The sequence below is a fragment of the Sus scrofa genome, chromosome 1 (genome assembly GCF_054392235.1).
Source record: "Sus scrofa isolate SSC_HxYL_T2T_F1_AM1 chromosome 1, Sscrofa_HxYL_maternal_Yorkshire_Landrace_v2.0, whole genome shotgun sequence".
Taxonomy (NCBI): Eukaryota; Metazoa; Chordata; class Mammalia; order Artiodactyla; family Suidae; genus Sus; species Sus scrofa.
In genome coordinates, this window is record NC_139383.1 from 120,800,366 (window position 1) to 120,819,787 (window position 19,422).

Sequence of the window (19,422 nt, forward strand, 5' to 3'; positions counted from 1 at the left end):
ATCTTCACATCTCTTTCCCTAGAGGTGGAGGGTGGGGTTCAGGATGGTAGAGCAGGAAGCATGTTGGAATAGGAGAAGGAGGTGAGAGACTTGGGTTCTTTCGCTTATGAACCTCTCTTCAGGTTCATAAATTATTTGCTTGCAAAATCACATTTCGTGTACCCCTGGCAGTCAATGCTATGACTCCATCATCATTTATGTTTACCGTCCCTCTCTTACTGGACATTTAGGTTACGTCAAGTGCGTTGCCCCATTATAAACAATGTTGTCAAGATCATCCAGATTCCCTGATTTGTGATTCTCATGTCTCTTCTCTCCTGACCCCATGTCCTTCTTCCACTTACAGTTAATATGCAAGGTGTCTACATTAAGAGCCTTATGTGGACGACATACAGAAAAGCTAATGGCGTTTAAAGCAATATACCCAGACATTGTGCGACTTCATTTTCCTCCATTATACAAGGAGTTGTTCACTTCAGAATTTGAGCCAGCCATGCAGATCGATGGGTAAATGTATCACCTAAGCACTTCTAGAATGTCTGAAGTCCAAACAATGAAAAACAAACAAACAAACAAATTAACCAAGACACTTTATATGGCCCTGCACAGACCTGGAGCGCCAACACACTGCACATCCTTTGGTGATCGGGGTCAGGCAAAGGAGGGGAAACAAAGAAAACAAATAAAAGTTGAACTTGTTTTTCTCATGCATATGATTTCCATTATGCCTACAGATATGGACCCTTTTTCTGTCTCGACTTCTTGATCGTTGACCTCTGTTCACAACAGAAGGCGGGTACTAAAGTTGGAGGATGTCCTTTTCTTGTAGCTCACTGCCCACAGACTTTCGACAGAGTCACCAATCTGTCAGTAACAACAGAGAGTCCAGCACTAATCGGTGACTGGTGTGCATAGCGGAGGTTGCGGCATTACTTTGCACAACTTGCTCTTTGTCTCATGAAGGAAGTTTTTATTTTTTCACCGATTATTGCCAGTCAGCAGGATGGCACGAAAAGGGTCCATAGCACTAGCAACAATAGCATTATAATATATTACAGGGTAAATGGGCATGAAGACTATATATAGCTAAAAGAGATATTGTTTATATATTGTTTTAATTAATATAAAATGTAGTTACTGGTGTAGCTTTTCCTGTTGAATTGATAAGGCACTTTCATTTTGCACCTTTTTTCTTTAAATTAAATGCTAGCGTGTTCACTGTCGTGTCGCATGTGCACCAGAAACACAAGTTTAACTGAGAAGGCTTGGAAGGTACGTTGGGAGGTATTTATGCTGCTGTTTACACAATTACTTTTCAAAGACTGGCTGGTCATATCTAGAAATCACGCTGTTGGATTAATTTTTTTTTAACATGTGAGTTTGGAATTAGAAATGGAACTCTCCCTAAACTGTACTTGGCTTTTGGGCAAGTCCAAGGATAGATGTGTTTATGCTTCATACAAAGTTGAACGATTGGTTCGTGCTGTGGACTTACACCCTCATGCACATCATCTTTTAAAGCTTTTTAAAACGCCACCTCATGGGGGCAGAGGAGGAGAGGCTTATTTTACACAATTGAGTAGTTATGTAGACTCAGTCTCAACTTGGAACTCTTGTGCTTTGAGAGCAATTCAGTAACCAGAGTATTTCTTGGAATCAAGATTTGTAGGAAGAAGGACCCAAAGATTATATCCAGAGCAAATGCACACATTTACTTTGTGAATGTTTATGTTCTTGGTACAGTCTAGAAACCCTGAGAGTTTATCTCAGGGTGAACCATTTCTAGACTAATTGCCTCTAGATGGTATCATGCTAGAACACTGTTCTGCATAGTTCACTGTCAATGGATAGGAGGGCAAAGGAGGCATATGCTGTTGAACCATTTCTCTTATTTAAATATTAACTACTTTAAGCCTTTAAAGTGAAGTCGATGCAAACAGCAAACATTGACTTTGGTATTTATCTCTGTTTAGAAAACTGTGGGTTGTAATTTATTTTATTCAGCAGTTAGAAAGTTGTGTGGCGCTTGTGTTCAGGTGGGAAATAATTGACTTATTTTTGTTTAATTTCATGTTTGTTTGTTTTTTAAGTAATTCCCAGTGGAGGAGGAAAAGGAACTGGAAAAGGAACAGTCTAGCAGACAAGTGTGCATATTTTAAAATAAGTAACTTTGGGGCATGTAGGCATTTAGATGATTTTAGTCACACTCAGAATGGGATTCAGACTTCAGGTCTGACCTCAAAGACCATGTTTCTACTGAAAAGAGGACATCTTCCCATAGTGTAAAGGTGGGAGGTTCCAAGCAGCCCTTGACAGAGAAGAAAGTGTCTTCTCTACCACCAGGGTCCTTCCTGAATCTTCTGCAGAAATTCAGTTCTTGATGTCTGCTGGGTCAGCACGCACAAGCTCCCCAGCACCCTCCACGCTGTCTTTAACTCTGCTGACTTTCTGACTTGTTTCCTAAGAGACTTGGAAAACGGGAAGAGATTAGTCACACAGAAGTGTGTATGAAGCCTAAATAACATCTAAAAGAAGTTTTTTCAAAATTATAGTAAGGGCTTAACCATAAATAGAAGAGCAGAGTAATATTTACTTAAAATTTCTTACAGGCATATAAAACTTTGTAAGCGTGTTTATATAGAGAAGTAACTATCAACCTATAGTATTTATATTTGGGCAAGAAGGGTTAAATCAAATTCTTAATTTAAATAAACATAGTTCCTTTAAAGATCAATAGTATTTATACTCTGAAAAGAGTAACAAGCTTACTTCAGTTATTTATTTGTCCTTTTTTTTCCTTTTGTTTCTCCTTTGGGAAGGAAACACTGTGTCTTTATTTTGGTTTGGTTTTGGGGTTTTTTGTTTATTTTTGTTTTGTTTTTTTTTTGTTTTTTGTTTTTTTTTTTTGTCATTCTGCTTCACTAAATTTGGGGAGGGTTTAATTAAAGTGTATTAACTTCTTTTTAACCAAAGCGTTCTGAATATGACCAGCCTCAGGTGCTAGCGTATTAAAGAGCAACTAAACCTAATTCCAGTGTCCATTTGTGAAATGATGAGAACTAATTTAACTTCTCTGAGGGTGAGAGAGAACACAATGTTGAATTTAAATTTGTTTTCCCAGAAAGGATTTTGCTTGTACCTAATGCAAAAAAAGAAAAAAAAATGATACTCTAAACTCAGCAATAGTCACACCATGGTGACATGCTTTTAGAGTAAACCAAGATACATTGACATGATGCTGCTACTAGGTCTTTCTGAAAGAAAAACAGGGTGTGGACTTTAAGAGCAAAGTACATCGACAGTGGAGGAACAGAGTAGTAGAGGCGTGCTCGGTGGAATGAGGGAACAACTATTATTCGGACTGAAGTTGGGATCTGAAGTTAAATAATTTCTGTTGAAAAAAAACATGAAATACATAGAAGGATGTGAAAACCTTTGTATTTTTGTTTTCTTCCTTATTATAGAAACACCTGTGTGATGACACAAAATGCTTCGTGATACAGAACAATTATTCTTAATAGTTCTTATAATTAATATTTCCTAAATTTAAATGTCCAATAGTCTTTTAAAGATTGAAATCACATCAGTGTTATCCTGGATGCGATAATGCCTTTAATAAAACATTTTTTTTGCATAGGTTAAGTAAGGCTTTTGTAGAAAGCCTAAATACCTTCAGTTACAGTGGTGTCCAGATGGTTGCATTATATTGCGAAGAAACTGGCCTTGGTCACAATGAAATCAAAAGTGCAGGTGAAAGTGCTTTTGTGGGCAGTTTGCAAATTGTGGTTAAAGCTATGGATTTTTTTTAAGTGTTCAGCATCCTAATTTGCGTTAAAGCTATAGGGGTTTTTTTGAAACCTTCAGCATCCTGATTCACCCTAACTTAAAGAAAATATGACTTAAGACACTGCTTCTAAGTTTGGTTGTTCTTTACAGTGTGGATATTCAGATCTCTGTGAGCGTGTGGGGGTGGGCTGAGGGTCAGGTGAGAAGAGAGCGTGCGTGCGTGTGTGTGTCTGTGTGTGTGTGTGTGTGGTTTTCGTGTGTATGGTGTGTGTGTGTATGTGTGTGTGTCGGACCGCTTCTAGGCTACTAAGTGTCAATGGAAAAGAAAATGTATTCAAAATACTTAAATCAAAAGTAGAAGATGGAAAAAAAAAAGATTTATTCTATACAAAGCCTTGTCTGGACCACTTTAGAGAGACTTCTATTTTTTTAACCCTTCTATAAATATTTGATGGCACTTGAAATATTCCTGCAATAAAATGTGATTTGTGTAAAGAAAAAAAAAAGATTTTGTAATGTGAAACAAAGAAAGAAAGTAATGTAATTTTCTAAAAAAAAAAATACAAACAAACAAACTTTGTATTATTTTCTTGATGGAATTTTGTCTATCTGTCTTTGGAAAACTTTTTATTTCATTGAATGTGCCATAGTAGAAATATATGTTTTTAGTTTTAGACTAAGGAATAGCTGTTTGTGTTCCGACATTCCAAAATGCAAAACAACCTAGTAGAATCTTTAATGAAAAGGTTTAAGTAAGATGTAAGCTTCTCTCATTGTTGCTTTTTTGCACATGTTCTTCATTCCTCTCTAGTGCAATATGTACATAGAGCACTTGCGGGTGTACCTTGATCCCTCAGGGAAAAATACATATTTGTACAGTTTTTTTTGTTTGGTTTTTTTGTTTGGTTTTTTGGTTTTTTTGCCTTTTGTTTTTGGCTAAGGAATGTCGATTGGATCATGTGTTATTGTTGAGGGGCAGCCAGATAATAATCCTAAAGCCACTGTTTCAAACATTGATTGTTTAAATCGTGTGTCCTTCCAGTACTATTATTTGAAGATAATAATTATAATAATAAAAAGTTATTTTCTGACAGTTCTTTGTGCTGATTGGTGAACAAAAAGGGTAATTAAGCACCTTAGATTGACTTACTGTGAATGACAATCCATCTTGCTATCAACAATAGAAGCCCTATCATTTTGGAGTTGGGGTTAAGAGTCAGAAACAATGTGCTCAGGGATCCTCTAAAACTCTTAAAACAGGGTGGCCAGTACTACTGGGACAAAATTGTGTTTTGTATTGTTAATAATAATGATAATACTATCCCTCCAAGGCACAAGTGAACTGTGTAGAACTGCGTGTGTGTGTGTGTGTGTGTGTGTGTGTGTGAACTCTTCACTGTCATTCATTTTGTTGAGTTCAAGTTGTATGTGTTCTTCAGTCTTATGTGCTTAAAAACACTGAATAAATTCCAAAGCAGTAAAAAGTGATGCCAGCATGTTCAAAAGATAAACTCATAAGTAATATACCAACAAAAAGCATCATTCAAAATACAGTTCTGCATATTCCACTTACCCTTTCTCTCAGTAGTCTTAGTCAATATGCTTATGGCATTAGATATGAAAAACAATTTCAAATTCTACATAGGATGGATGAACATTTTAAAAATCATGACACGAGAGCCCTCCCTATCAGTGCAGTGAGAGAGGTAAAGGTGGATACATGTTTCTTTTTTTTTCCCCTAAATTCCAGCAAATAACTCATTTCACTGTGTTCTCCTCTAGAAACAAACCAAAAAATTCCTTTATATAACGCAATTCTTCTACTTCTGCATTGGTAGTTTTTAATTTGTTAAATTAATACAAGACCTAGTATTTGAAGACAAACAAATCCACCAGTAAAACAGCAGTGTGAGACAGCTTTTAGGGTTACATTTTATGGTGGGTTTTGGGGGGTTTTTTTTGTTTTTTTGGTTTTTTGGTTTTTTGGGTTTTTTTGACTGCAGTGTGCAGCAGTTTGATGTTGAATCTCAATTGCCAGACCAGGGATTGAATCTGGGCTGCAGCAGTAAAAGCACTGAGTTCTAACCACTAGACCACCAGGGAACTCCCACATTTTACATTTTTTTGAAATGCATTTTAAAATATTTTGAAAGTAATATTTCCTTATATTACTTTCCATAAGATCAGTGAACCTCAGTGTAATTGTTGGCTTTGATTCTTCCACACCTGGAATACCCATTCAAAAAGAAGCTCTGTATGTTTTCTTACCACCATGGCAGAGCATAAGTTGGGATGACTCCATTTGGTTTAGATAAAAATGAAATCATTACCTTGCTTATTTTGATAATAAAGACTATGTAAAAATGGCAGAAATCTTTTCTCTCCCCCCCACCCTCATAGACAGACACACTCACACATATACATATATACACACAGAGGTTTTTGACATGTTTATATATTGTGACATTTTGTTGCCACTTCTTACTTATAAAGATATGACACAGCAGAATCCCATAAAAATAACTTTATACTATGTGTGCCCATAAACGCAGTTGCAGCAGTAAATGTCCACCGGTTGCTAAAAGTCTTTGATGCAGATCTTCATTGTATTCCCCAAACACTAGTATTACTAAAGAGGTTCCACCAGATTTTATGAAAGAGACCTTCCTATCATTATTCATTCTTAAGAAAAGAGAAGGCTGGCAAGCAATGTCTTTAAAAAGTAATCGGTTTCACTTCTGGGTCTATTTGCTTGTTTGTTTGTGTAAGTGACATCATTTTTGTCAGGCTCTCAGTGCAATTTTTAAAATAAATCAGAAGCCTGGCTTCATACCAAGGAGACATCATAGATGGGGCATCTCCATGTTTAACCAGACCCTCAGAACTTAGAGCAATAAATACATTCATTTATTTATTTATGGATGAGTGACAGAAAATTCAATCCAAATAGAAACAGTGTGTTTTCAGCAATGCAACATAACATGGAGTCTTGTGTTAAGAAAGTGACTATGAGAATTTTCAATAGATGCCTAGAAAATCCGTGTTTGCTGTTGACATTTAGTGTGTTTGCCACTTTAGCAATATCACACTTCTTTTTCTTTTTTCCTTCAAAATGCTGATGAAAGATAGCTTGGTATTAGCTTTGACAGCTGCATGTGCCATTATGTTGTTCTCTAAGAGCAATTAAATTCTCTCCAGTGTTCGTGTGTGATTCCTTTCTCACTATTACTTTAATGTGGATGAATACTATTTCTAGGAACTTGGTTATTGAACAGATTGCATATGTAAATGCAGATAATTCTTGAGCAATATAGTGAATATGATTTCACAAAAAAAAAATCCGTATGTACTGTACACATCTTCTTGAATCCAAAATTCTCTTCTTATCCACAATGGTTTGAAATCTCATCTACAACAGTGGTAAATTTTTAAACATTAGGACATTAGCTGGCTGCTTCTTTAAATGTACCTGTATTGTCTGCCTGCTCCTTTTGTGGAGATGTGTTTTTGTATTGGATGTTTGGGCCAATGGGAGGCTTCAAGCTACAACATATTTTCCCAGTTTAAATATATTTAACATATGACAAACCCCAGACAAGGCTTTTAATATGTATAAAGAACTGCAGTGTTAGGTGGTTTATTTGCAAACCGTTTTCAATGTTGTCCATTTTTATGGCACCTTTAACAATATTCTTGTTTCCAAAGTACAAAGAAAAAAATAGGTTAAATAATCTAGCCATAACTGAATGTCAAGCAATAAAACAAATGACTTTTGTGCATAGACTTAAAAAAATACAAATTTTAGACATCTGCATGTAAATGCAATCTCTTGTTTACTGCTTTCTTCAACTTGAGCAATTGATTCCTTATTTACTATTAACTTAAGAACTTGTAATGGCCTGTAAACATTTTCTCTCTTACTCTTCTTTCAAATTTACCTTCGTCTCTGCTTTTGAGTCATAATATTTAATGTTGTTCTGCACATCTCTATACAGTTAACTTTTTGGCTTTCATTCTGTATAGATAAGAAAAATGTTATATTATAAACAGCCTACTCAGTGCAAATATTTATCTGTTTATCAAATCCACAATATGCTGTATAATACTGGTTTTACTATATAATCTATTTTAGACATAGCTGTTTAGAACTAGAGTGTGCTATTTTTGTGTTTTTCTGATGTGTGGTGCTAGATACGTTACTTTTGTGAACAACAAAAAAAAAAACCCTTTTATTCCTAGACAATACCACCTTTGGGTCTTGTTAATTTCACTGAGTATAACTATATATTTGTATATATATACATATATATATATCTCTACCTGTGCCCAACTGGCAGCTGTATCAGAGTGCTGGATTTGGGACATGCTTTTCTCTTTAAATACATAATATCATTATATAAATTATTCTAGAGTGTATTTAATTAGGATAAAATTACTTCCTTAGTATGGATATTTGACATCTATAGGGTGAATTTGTTTATAAATATGGATATATGAAAATGTATTAGCATTTACTTTATGTTTGCTACTTGGCTTTATACCGTATCTCCTAAGCTGAAAAATAATTTGCCAGGCCTTCAAGATCCTAATGAAACACTCTAGTTTAATGGAGTAATATTTTTTTCTTACTAAGGCACCTTATTATTGGCACCTGACAGAGTTGTGTACTTAGCTCCTATTATAGATAATAGGCATTTATATAAAATATCCTTGGTGGCTTGATGGCAGAATAAACCTTTCCCCTCCTACCTGAGCCATGAGAAGTAAAGAGATGTCCACTATTATGGCAGAATATGGGCCATAGAGCAAATTTGACAAGGGATGTTCTGTGTTCATATGACCTTAACCAGTTCTATGAACTGAGTGAAGGACCTTCATTTTAAAAGTCATTTAATAATGAACTTAGTTAAACTCTTTTACCTATTCTCCCAAGATCTATCGGCATTGTTAAAAATCAAAGTATATCAAATATCTAACTAAGGATGTAGTTAACCTTATTAAATATTGATTAGAATTGTTCTGTAATATTACTGAATTTGTAAGATCTTTAGCAAAGATTTTTGAGCAATTTATAAATATAGAGCAAATGTTTCTGTTTACTGCACTTTTTGTAATTGAAGGTGATAAATTCTCGAGCCATGGTTATTGGCTTCCATGCACTGAATATTTACCCACAATTCTAGACATTTTCCATTTTTATGGAAGAGTTGCTGTTACCTTAATTATAAATGCAATCATGTGGTTAATGAGAGCTCATGCTAATAGTTAACCTTTTAATGTGAATTGGCTACAGTTTAGAGAGAAATCTCTTTTAATACAAATCACATCATTCCTTACTGCTTCGCTTAGAAAGGGACTAAGACCTTTTTTTTTTTAAGCATCACTTAGTATCCTAAACTTCTTGAGGATAGAGATTGTATCTCTTTGTGTCTGCACAATGGCCAGCACATGTCAGCATTTGATAATTGTTAAATGACAACAATTGTGCCCCAATTCAAACTTTTTTCCTGGGTTGTTTTAGTAAATTTATAAAGTATGCCAAGCCTTATGGTTAACACTTTCTTCTAAAATCAAGTATTAAAGCCACATTTTAAAAGACCACATGAAATGCTGATTCTAATTGTGTGTAGGTCTTGAGGATTAAGCACACAAATTTCACAAAACTCTGTGAGTAACAAACTCAGCCTTCTGTAAATATACATGCAAGTTTGGAAACAGTAATACTGTACCTATAAATATATGCTGTCTGTTTTGTGTACAGTATGTAAAAATTCCTTTTCTGCCACACTAAAAATGCAAGCCATTTATGGGAATCCTAAAAAAAGTATTGTACTAAAACTTTGCTAATGATCTTTATTAGAGGATCATCCAACTTTTCACTTACATTGGGTTTTTCTTTTCAATTCACTCTTATGGTAGTCTGCTTATTTCCAGCTGTTTGTTATTTTATTGAGTCCTGAATTTAAAAAAAAATATTTTGATTCATTTTGTAAATACGAGCTGTAAAAAAAAGAGAGATTTAATGTTGTCTTTTAAATACTCCGATTTTCATTCTAATATGAATGTTGTTATATTGTACTTAGAAACTGTACCTTTAATATTACATTACCTTTATTAAAAGTGCATTGAACACATCAATTTTAGATGTGCTTTATGTACTGTTATCCTATAATAAAATTTCAGCTTCTAATGGAATACTTGCCCGGTTTTTCTTCTTTTTTCTTGGTTCTTGAATTTCATTGTACAGCGTTTCCTAGCTTACATCTTGTCTCCAGCTAATGGGATAATAGAATTTTGCTCTTCCAAGTGAGGGCCACAGACCAGTAGCACTGACATCACCTGTGACCTTGACCTTGTTAGAAATGCAGGTTCCTAGGCACCATCCCAGGCCTACTAAATCAGAATGTGCATTTTTACAAGATCCCCAGGCAACTGGCTTTCATATTAAGGTTATAGAAGCACTGGTCTATAGATCTATACTTTTAAAAATAATAATGCATTCTATTTTGCAGGGGAGAAAACATAAAGCTACCCTTTGATCTGAAAGAGCAAAGAAAGAAATTTCAAGTTGTGAGATAAGGTCTCTTGATTGGTAGCAGCTGCCAGAAATGCAGAATGAGGATTTTTTTTTTTTTTTTTCGTCTTTTTGTCTTTTCTAGGGCCACACCTGGGGCATATGGAGGCTCCCAGGCTAGGAGTCTAATTGGAGCTGTAGCCACCGGCTTACACCAGAGCCACAGCAATGCGGGATCGGAGCCGCGTCTGTGACCTACACCACAGCTTACGGCAACAACAGATCCTTAACCCACTGAGCGAGGAGGCCAGGGATCGAACCTGAAACCGCATGGTTCCTAGTCGGATTCGTTAACCACTGAGCCACGACGGGAACTCCAAAGAATGGAGGATTTTGAAGGAGAAAGGTGCCATGACTGATCAGTGATATCTGCTGTGATTGTAGGGGTGGAGAAATCCTGACTGCACACCATACTTGGTCATCTTTGCTTTAGAAATCACTAAAATAGAATGTCAGAATCTAGCCAAAGACTTTCTAAATATCTGACTTTACCTGGACTTTCATAGCCCCATCCCAGCCCCACACCTTCTCTCAAGTAGATCACATAGTGAACCAACAAAGTTAACATCAGCTAAATATCACAGTTTTAATGATGTGAAACCTAATCATAAATGATTTTCAAAGTAATTGCAAGCACATTCAAATTACAAAATATTCTGAAGTCAGAATAAAGGCAATTGAGATGGCCTTTTCCACAATACCTACATGTCAAATAAATATTTGAAATGATCTCCAAAATTGTCATGTATAACAAACATCATGAATCACATTGATGGATCCCTAACTTTTCTTCAGGCAAGCCTAGACTCCCAAGAGTGGCAGAAGCCTCCTACTAGATTCACAGGCACTCTTCCTTTCCCTGTACCACCAGTTGTGAGCTGAGAAAAATCCTGTTTTTCCTAATGTCATTTACCTCTGATGTTGTAAGGAGCTAACAAACTAGTCTTTGTGCACTTATTTTGACTCCAATTTTTTTTTTCTCCTTGGGAGGGAAAATATTGACTCTAGTAGGATATAATCATATCTCAGTAATCCATTTGTTGTTTATCTGCTTGATAGACTTCTCAAACAATTATTTTAATTCCAGAGTGACTTCTTTGTGGGGGAGAAGTTGCTTCAACTATGAACTGTTCTGTACTTAGAGAACAAAAGTTTATTTTCATGTTAGCTTCATTCACAATGAATTATGATAGTCCCAAAAAGTCCCATATCCTTTTACCATTCTTTCTTTACCCTCCCTGTAAAATACACACTGTATTCTAAAGACAAATACAAATAATTGATTAATTATCCTACATTAATTATCCTACTTGGAATAATCTCTGCTGTCATTAAATGGGATAGTTAAATGCTACCTATAAAAGACCAGCATTTGGAGTTCCCGTCTTGGCTCTGCGGTTAACAAACCTGACTAGTATCCATGAGGATACGGGTGTGATCCCTGGTCTTGCTTAGTGGGTTAAGGATCCGGCGTGAACTGTGATACAGGTCTCAGACACGGCTGGATCTGGCGTTGCTGTGGCTGTGGTGTAGGCCAGCGACTACAGACAGGTCCAATTCAACCCTAGCCTGGGAACTTCCATGTGCCGCAGGTGTGGCCCTAAAACAAACAAACAAACAAACAAAAACGGAGCGGCATTCATGGAGAGGGTGTGGACAAAAGGAAACCCTCCTACACTGTTGGTAGGAATATAATTTGGTGACGCCACTGTGGAAAACAGTATGGAGATTCCTTAAAAAAACAAAAATAGCGTTACTATATGATCCAACTATCCCACTCCTGGACACATACCTGGAGAAAACTCTAATTCAAAAAGGTACATGCATCCCAATGGTCATAATAGCACTATTCACAATAGCCAAGACATGGAAGCAAACTAAATGTCCATTGACAGATGAACAGATAAAGAATATATGGTATACATATTGGTGTGAACCTTTGTATACGAGCCCTTGTGTTTTCATTTTCCTTGGCAACCTAGGAATAGAATTGTTGGGTTATATGGTAAATTTATGTTCGGCTTTTTAAGACATTGCCAAACTATCTTCCAAAGTGATTGTTCCAATTTATTCTGTAGATATGCAAAAAGATATGATATATATCACTCAGCCTTAAAAAAAGAATGAGGAGTTCCCGTCGTGGCGCAGTGGTTAACGAATCCGACTAGGAACCATGAGATTGCGGGTTCGGTCCCTGCCCTTGCTCAGTGGGTTAACGATCCGGCGTTGCCCTGAGCTGTGGTGTAGGTTGCAGACGCGGCTCGGATTCCGCGTTGCTGTGGCTCTGGCGTAGGCCGGTGGCTACAGCTCCGATTAGACCCCTAGCCTGGGAACCTCCATATGCCGCGGGAGCGGCCCAAGAAATAGCAACAATAACCACAACAACAACAAAGACAAAAGACAAAAAAAAAAAAAAAAAAAAGAATGAAATTTTGCCATAGCAACATGGATGGGTGTAAGGATTATCATACTAAGTGAAGTAAGTCAGAGAAAGACAAATACCATATGATATCATTTATATGTAGAATCTAAAATACACAAGTGAAGTTATTTATAAAAATAAAAACATACTCATAGACAAAGAAAACAAATTTATGATTACCAAAGTGAAAAAAGGGGTAGAGGAGGGATAAATTAGGAGTTTGGGATTAGCAGCTATAAACAATTATATATAAAATAGATAAACAACAACGTCCTACTGTAGAACAGCAGAAACTATATTCAATATCCCTGTAATAAACCAAAGTGAAAAAGAATATGGAAATATATATAATTCATATATATGTATATATATATATGAATCACTTTGCTGTATACCAGAAGCTAACACAACATTTTAAATCAACTATACTTCAATAAAAAAAAAATTTTTTTAAGACCAGCATTCAGATGAACAATTATTGCTGGTCTCCTTTTTAGCCCAGAGACCATGTTATACAGAATACAGCAAAATATACTGTAGAAAATATTATCTTCTGAATAATTTGAAAACTGTGGCCATTCTGTTCTGACACAGCATATCCTAGATGCAGCATAGCCAGTATTTTTTCAGGAGTAATGCTAAATCCCTCCCCACTTGAAATACCATTTATTGCTGAAAAGCCTGATTTGAACAAACTACTATTGGCAACATTTCCCCCATTAGTCTCTGAATCCATTACCAGATTGAAACCTCTTTGCTAGAGGGCTATTTCTGGATTCTCACTTTGAAAGGACCTTATGGATGATTATAAATTCATGAAACAATTCCATGGGTAAAGCAGTTACCAGCCATAAACTCTCTAAGGCCAAGTTCACCCCAAATCAAGCAAAGGAAGCTCGTTAGCTAAGGGGTAGGAAAATAACTGGGTACTGATAAAAAATAGATGATCACACATGTTTCTTTATCTTGATTTGGTCTACAAGAAGAAATATACATGTAATAACAGCTCTGATAATTTCACTTTAGCCAAGTGCTTGCAGTTTTAAGAGTTCCTTTTGAAATATTGGTCCAATGAATCATTTGATAAACTCAAAATGAGTACCTACTGTTATAAATTCTGTCAAAATGAAATTGGCTTCTCATTCAACTTTTGAGTTTGCTTATTTCTCAGTTTAGCAGAAATGGAGACCAAATTGTCCTTCTGCTTGAATATCTACAGAATAACATGTAACTATCACTTTGGAAAACAGTTTGGCAGTATCTTAAAAAGTTGAATACAAATTTACCATACAACCCAACAATTCTATTCCTAGGTGTCTGTCCGAGGGAAATGAAAACACAAAGACCTGTATACAAATGTTCACACCAATATTATTCATGATGGCCAAAAAGCGGAAACCATCTAACATCCATTAAGTGTTGAAAGCAAAAGGGGGCATATACATAAATGTGCTACTATTCAGCAAAAAAACAACTAGTGATACCTGCTACTACATGGATGATCCTCAAAAATGGGAGAAAGAATCCAGACATGAAACACCGTATATTATATGAGTTCATTTACATGAAATTTCCAGAACAGTCAAGTCTGTAGAATCACAAAGCAGCTTCGTGTTGGCCTGGAGCTGGAGTGGGAAGAGAGATTAACTGTAAATGAGCATGCAAGGTTTTTCAGGGCAATGGAAATATTCTAAAACTTGGTAGTGCTGATGGTTGCAAAACTGTACACTTGGAGTTGCCATTGTGGCTCTGGGGTAATGAATCCAACCAGTATCCATGAGGACACAGGTTTAATCCCTGGCCTTTCCCAGTTGGTTAAGGATCCGGCATTGCTGTGACCTGTGGTGTAGGTCAAAGATGTGGCTCGGATCCGGAGTTGTGGCTTGGATCCAGCAGCTGCAGCTCCGATTCGACCCCTAGCCTGAGAACTTCCAAATGCTGCGGGTGCAGCCCTAAAAAGATAAACAATCGAAAAACTGTATACTTACTAAAAATCAGGGCGTGATAACCAACTAAAATGGGTGAATTTTATGGTACATAGATTACACCTGAAAATAGATATTTTCAGGAATAAAGGATGTACATATTTAATATATTGAAATAGCAAAAAAGTTATGAGGACTGACTTGCAGTATCAGCCTTTTCATTGATCATGTAATGTTGGAAAAGTCGCTTGACAATGTAGTCCTCAGTCTCCTCATCAGGAAAACGAGAGAGTTGGACTAGATATCTCCAAAGTTCCTTCTGGCTCTAAAACTGTGATTCTGTATGCTATCTTGCAAGCATCAGAACTCAGATACACTAAGCCAGAGCATGCTGTTTAACGATGCACTATAATCTCAACACAGGCCCTGTCTGGTGATATTAACATACCACACCAGTATGGGCTGATGCACCCCAGCAGCATGAGTGCTTGAACAATTCTTGAGCAATATTCTTGAGCAGTGGCTGAAGACTAGGACAGGACTCCCAACACTGACTACACACTTTGCAGGATGGTACTCAACACTTAAACTTCTACACTGCCTTGATGTCTACCTGTACCCTAGTATATGTATCACTGTCACTCACCTAATTAGAAATGCTACCCCATGGTGCTAGGCACTGCACCAGTTGATTTGTAAGCACCTGCAAGCACTGTCTCCTAACTACTGGCCTCTTCCTACAACTCATTCAGTACAATTCCAGATAAACATCCTAAAACATAGAAATTCTGATTGTGTCATTCCTCTACTTATAAGCTTCCCTCTCCACACAGCATTGCATTTCTTAGAAAATAAATTTAAAATCCTTAGTCTGGTTTATAAGGTCTTCTATGGTCTGGTCCTAACCTATTTTTCCAAACATCTTCCCTCTACCACACTTTCAGAGACCTTGCATGGCAGGCAAAATAAACTACCTAAACTGCCTGTACTCAAGGGAGATTTTTAGCATAAGCATAATTCTTAGGTAAACATAATTTTAAAAAGTATCAGAAATCATTCTAAATTTAGAACAGGCTTTCCTGCTAGCATACAAACTGTACTCTGTTCATGTAAGAGGTTTATGCAGCTCTTTGTGCTGGTCTCTGTCTAGAATGTCCTTTCACATAACCCACATACTTTAAATTCTTCAAATGAGCTGACATGTCAAGTGCCCAATGTGGTAGCTGATATGTAAGTACTCAGTAGATGTCTTTAGCTATTCAAATCTGCTTTCTATCCCTCTCACTAGTAATTTCTCTCCCTCTCTGAACTCACACTACCTTTTCTATAATAACTCTCTTCTACAGCATATCACTTTCTATTTCTTTTTGTAATCAATTATTTAATGTGTATATCTTAGATTCCCAATGATCAAAAGCTCTTGGAAAAGCCCATATTGGGCCTGAGTCCTATGCTATGCAGTACCAAGCACAAATTGTAAGTGCTCAATAAATCTTTGCTGGATGAATGGAAATAAAACTAGTGTGAGAGCCAGAGTGACTGCTGGTGGATAGTGTCACCTAAAATGTGAGGAGAGGGAGTTCCCGATGTGGCTCAGTGGTTAAGGAATTGGGCTAGCATCCATGAGGATGCTGGTTTGATCCCTGGCCTCGCTCAGTGGGTTAGGGATCTGGCCTTGCCATGAGCTGTAGTCGCAGATGCTTCTCAGATCCTGCATTGCTGTGGTGTAGGCCAGCAGCTGCAGTTCCATTAGTCTCCTAGCCTGGAAACTTCCATATGATGCAGGTGTGGCCCTAAAAAATAATAGTAATAATAATAAAGTAAAATAAAATAAAATGGGAGGAGAATGGAATAGGAGTGCGACTATGTGCCATGTACAGTGCTGAGCACAGCTTCCTCCCTTACTTCATTTACTCCTTTCTAAAACCCTACTAAGTAGGTGATCGTACTATCTCCACTTTATTGATTAGGAGTAAGACAGACACTTGCATAAGGGCATAACCAAGTCTGGGTCTTTCCAGTACTGTACTTGTCGTCTGTCCTCCTTCCAGTTTATGATTCCCCTCAAAGCAGAGGACGTTCTAGGACAGTACACAGCACCGGCCCCTTCAGCCAGGTGTACTTCAGAAAAGCGTGTTACAGTTTCCAACTGAACTACCAGGAGTAAGCGGGAAGGGGTGGGGGGACGGTCCTTTCCAGTGGCAGGGCCCCGCCCACCACCTCTCTGATGATGTCATTACGCAGGGCCGAGGCGGCGCGGCCACCTCCTTTAAATAAGGCCTTCCCGAGGGGCGCTCGACAGTGAGAGGCGTGTGGTGGTGGGGGGGTGTGTGAGTTGTCTGCGGTTCGCGGCCCGCGCCCAAGCCGCCGCGGACCACGAGGTGGGCTGAAAGGCTGCTCTGCGGCGGAGACGCGGTGGGGAGGGCGGGTTCGTGACGGGCGGGAGAACAGAACATGGCGGCCCCTCGTCCGGGCCAGGAACCTCCGCACCAGTGCTGGGGCGGCCCCCTCCCCCGGCTTTGCTCGCGGCTTTACTGCCTTCCTGGAATCATAATTCTCCCTTGGTCCCCTTTCCCTCAGCCATCCTTCTACCTTCATCGGCTCTCCGGCCCCAGCCCCACACTGGGCAGAAGTGGGAGCCGGTGAGTGGGTGAGGTGGGTGAAGTGAGGCCGGCCCACTCCGCAGAGATCTACTCCTGCACTTGACTGCTTGTTGCTTACAAACTCTGCTTATCACTCTGCCCGGGTTGGCAAGAGAAGCACTGAGCAGGCAGTGGGAGTGTTCAGGGCAGATTTATAGTCCTGGTGATTCCTCTGAGTGATCCTGTGAAGTGTCACAGTGTCCCATAAGTTATCTGGACGTCAGTCTCAAAAGTGTGGTTTTCTTGGAAAGATTCTTGATAGAGAACTTTGGTCCCGTGTCGTTTGCCAGAATCTGCTTCCTAACAGTATAGGGTTGGGAAAATCTTGGAAGCAAGATTTATTTTGGCAGTAAGAGAATCAAGTTGGGGAGCTGAGTTGAGACCGAACCCCATGCCCTCAGGTGATCTAGTATGTGAGCAATGAGAACACCATTCTGTTTTGGTCTTATTTCTTCAGACAGTGTCCTGAGACCCTCCTGGAACAAGTTAAATGGAGAAAAACTGATCCTCCATCAGCCTCGCTGCTCTGTCTGAAAGACCTTAGGAATGTTCCTCTGTCTGCTGTTTTCTAATTTAGATATCTAAGTTGAGAACCGGTGGTAGGAACAGGTTCTTGCTTCACCTGAGTTAACAGTGTCTGGCCCGGCCAATCACCTGCTTTTAATCTTGACCTTTTGTTTTTCCTCAGTTGAGTGTAAATTCTAGAGAAATCCTGCCTTCTCAGGCACCTGCACTACCAGGCAGCAGAATTGTGAACTTTGTGAACCAGAGGGAAGCAGAAATCTAGGAGTAAGAGCTCCGTGATGGCCATGGGTGAACCAAGGCTGAACTGGTGAGTTACATCTGTTTGTAATCTCCTAAAGATTGAAGTGGCTCTGGTGGCTGGATTAGGAAAGGAGGGTGTCTGGCCTGGAGAGATTTGGAGGAAACAGAAAGAGGATAAGTTCAGTGGCTTAGAACTTAACCCATTCTCATCTTCGCCTTCTGAGCACTTCTCTCCTAAAGTGAAAACAATTCACCACTTAGATTGCTTCTAGGTATAACTTCATCATGTATTTATTGTTGGTCTTAGTGAAGTAAGATAGTGGAATTTTTTTGTGTTCAAGATCCTAGCCCATTTCTATATAAGAATAGACTCTTTTTAAGAATAGACAAGCCTTTTTTGTTAGATTGGAATCTATATCAAGTGATGATATAAATGCATAAACCGTATTTTATTTATTTTTATTAAAGTATAGTTGATTTACAGTGTGCCAATTTCTGCTGTGCAGCAGCAAAGCAACTGAGTTATACATATATATACATACTTCTTTATATTCTTTTCCATCATGCTCTATTCCAGGAGATTGGATCAACTTCCCTGTGCCATAGAGTTGGACCTTGTTGTTTATCCATTCTAAATGCAGCAGTTTGCATTTACTAACTCCAAACTCCCAGTCCATCCCTCTCCTGTCCCCTCTTTTTGGAAACTATAAGTCTGTTCTCTATGTCTGTGATTCTGTTTTGTAAGCAGGTTCATTTGTGCCATGTTTTAGATTCCACATATAAGTGATATTATACGGTATTTGTCTTTCTTTTTCTGATAATCTTAGTATGATAATCTCTAGTTGTATCCATGTGGCTATTCATGGCATTATTTTGTTCTTCTCTCATGGCTGAGTAGTAGTCCGTTGTATATGTGTGTGTGTGTGTGTGTGTGTGTGCACGTGTATGTATATATATCTGTATATGTACATATCACATCTTTTTAATCCATTCATCTGTCAGTGGACCTTTACGTTGTTTCCATGTCTTAGCTACTGTCAGTAGTGCTGCTGTGAACATAGGAGTACATGTGTCTTTTTGAATGATAGTTTTGTCTGGATTATATGATAATTGTATCTTTAGTTTTCTGAGGAGCCTCCATGCTGTTTTCCATAGTGGTTGTACTAACTTACATTCCCACTAGCATTGTAGGAGGGTTCCATATTCTCCACACCTTCTCCAGCACTTACAGACTTTTTAATATTCTGACCATTGTGAGATGGTGCCTCATTGTAGTGCTGATTTGCATTTTTCTGATAATTAGTGATG

At 37.9% G+C, this 19,422-nt stretch overlaps 2 protein-coding genes across 32 annotated transcripts in view; both read left to right on the forward strand.

Moving 5' to 3' along the window:
- The window catches only part of RORA (RAR related orphan receptor A), a 765,082-nt gene extending 755,101 nt beyond the window's left edge, over positions 1–9,981 (forward strand). For all 6 annotated transcript variants that reach the window (XM_084968134.1, XM_021073474.2, XM_084968142.1 and 3 more), the window contains one exon: positions 347–9,981. In XM_084968134.1, the coding sequence (XP_084824260.1) occupies positions 347–511 (165 nt within the window). In that variant the 3' untranslated portion in view covers positions 512–9,981. The remainder of the gene's footprint in view (positions 1–346) is intronic.
- Positions 9,982–16,942: 6,961 nt separating this feature from the next.
- Positions 16,943–19,422, forward strand: part of ICE2 (interactor of little elongation complex ELL subunit 2) — a 70,688-nt gene continuing 68,208 nt past the window's right edge. For 19 of the 26 annotated variants that reach the window (XR_014810099.1, XR_014810112.1, XR_014810131.1 and 16 more), the window contains exons 1-2: positions 16,943–17,088; positions 18,038–18,181. Coding sequence is in view for 13 of the 26 variants with exons in the window: in XM_013992913.3 (XP_013848367.1) it covers positions 18,153–18,181 (29 nt within the window). In the remaining 13 variants the exon portion in view is untranslated. Of the gene's footprint in view, positions 17,089–17,806; positions 18,182–19,422 lie in introns of all 26 variants that reach the window. The other 7 variants (XR_014810113.1, XM_084967984.1, XM_084968002.1 and 4 more) reach the window with 1 other exon arrangement.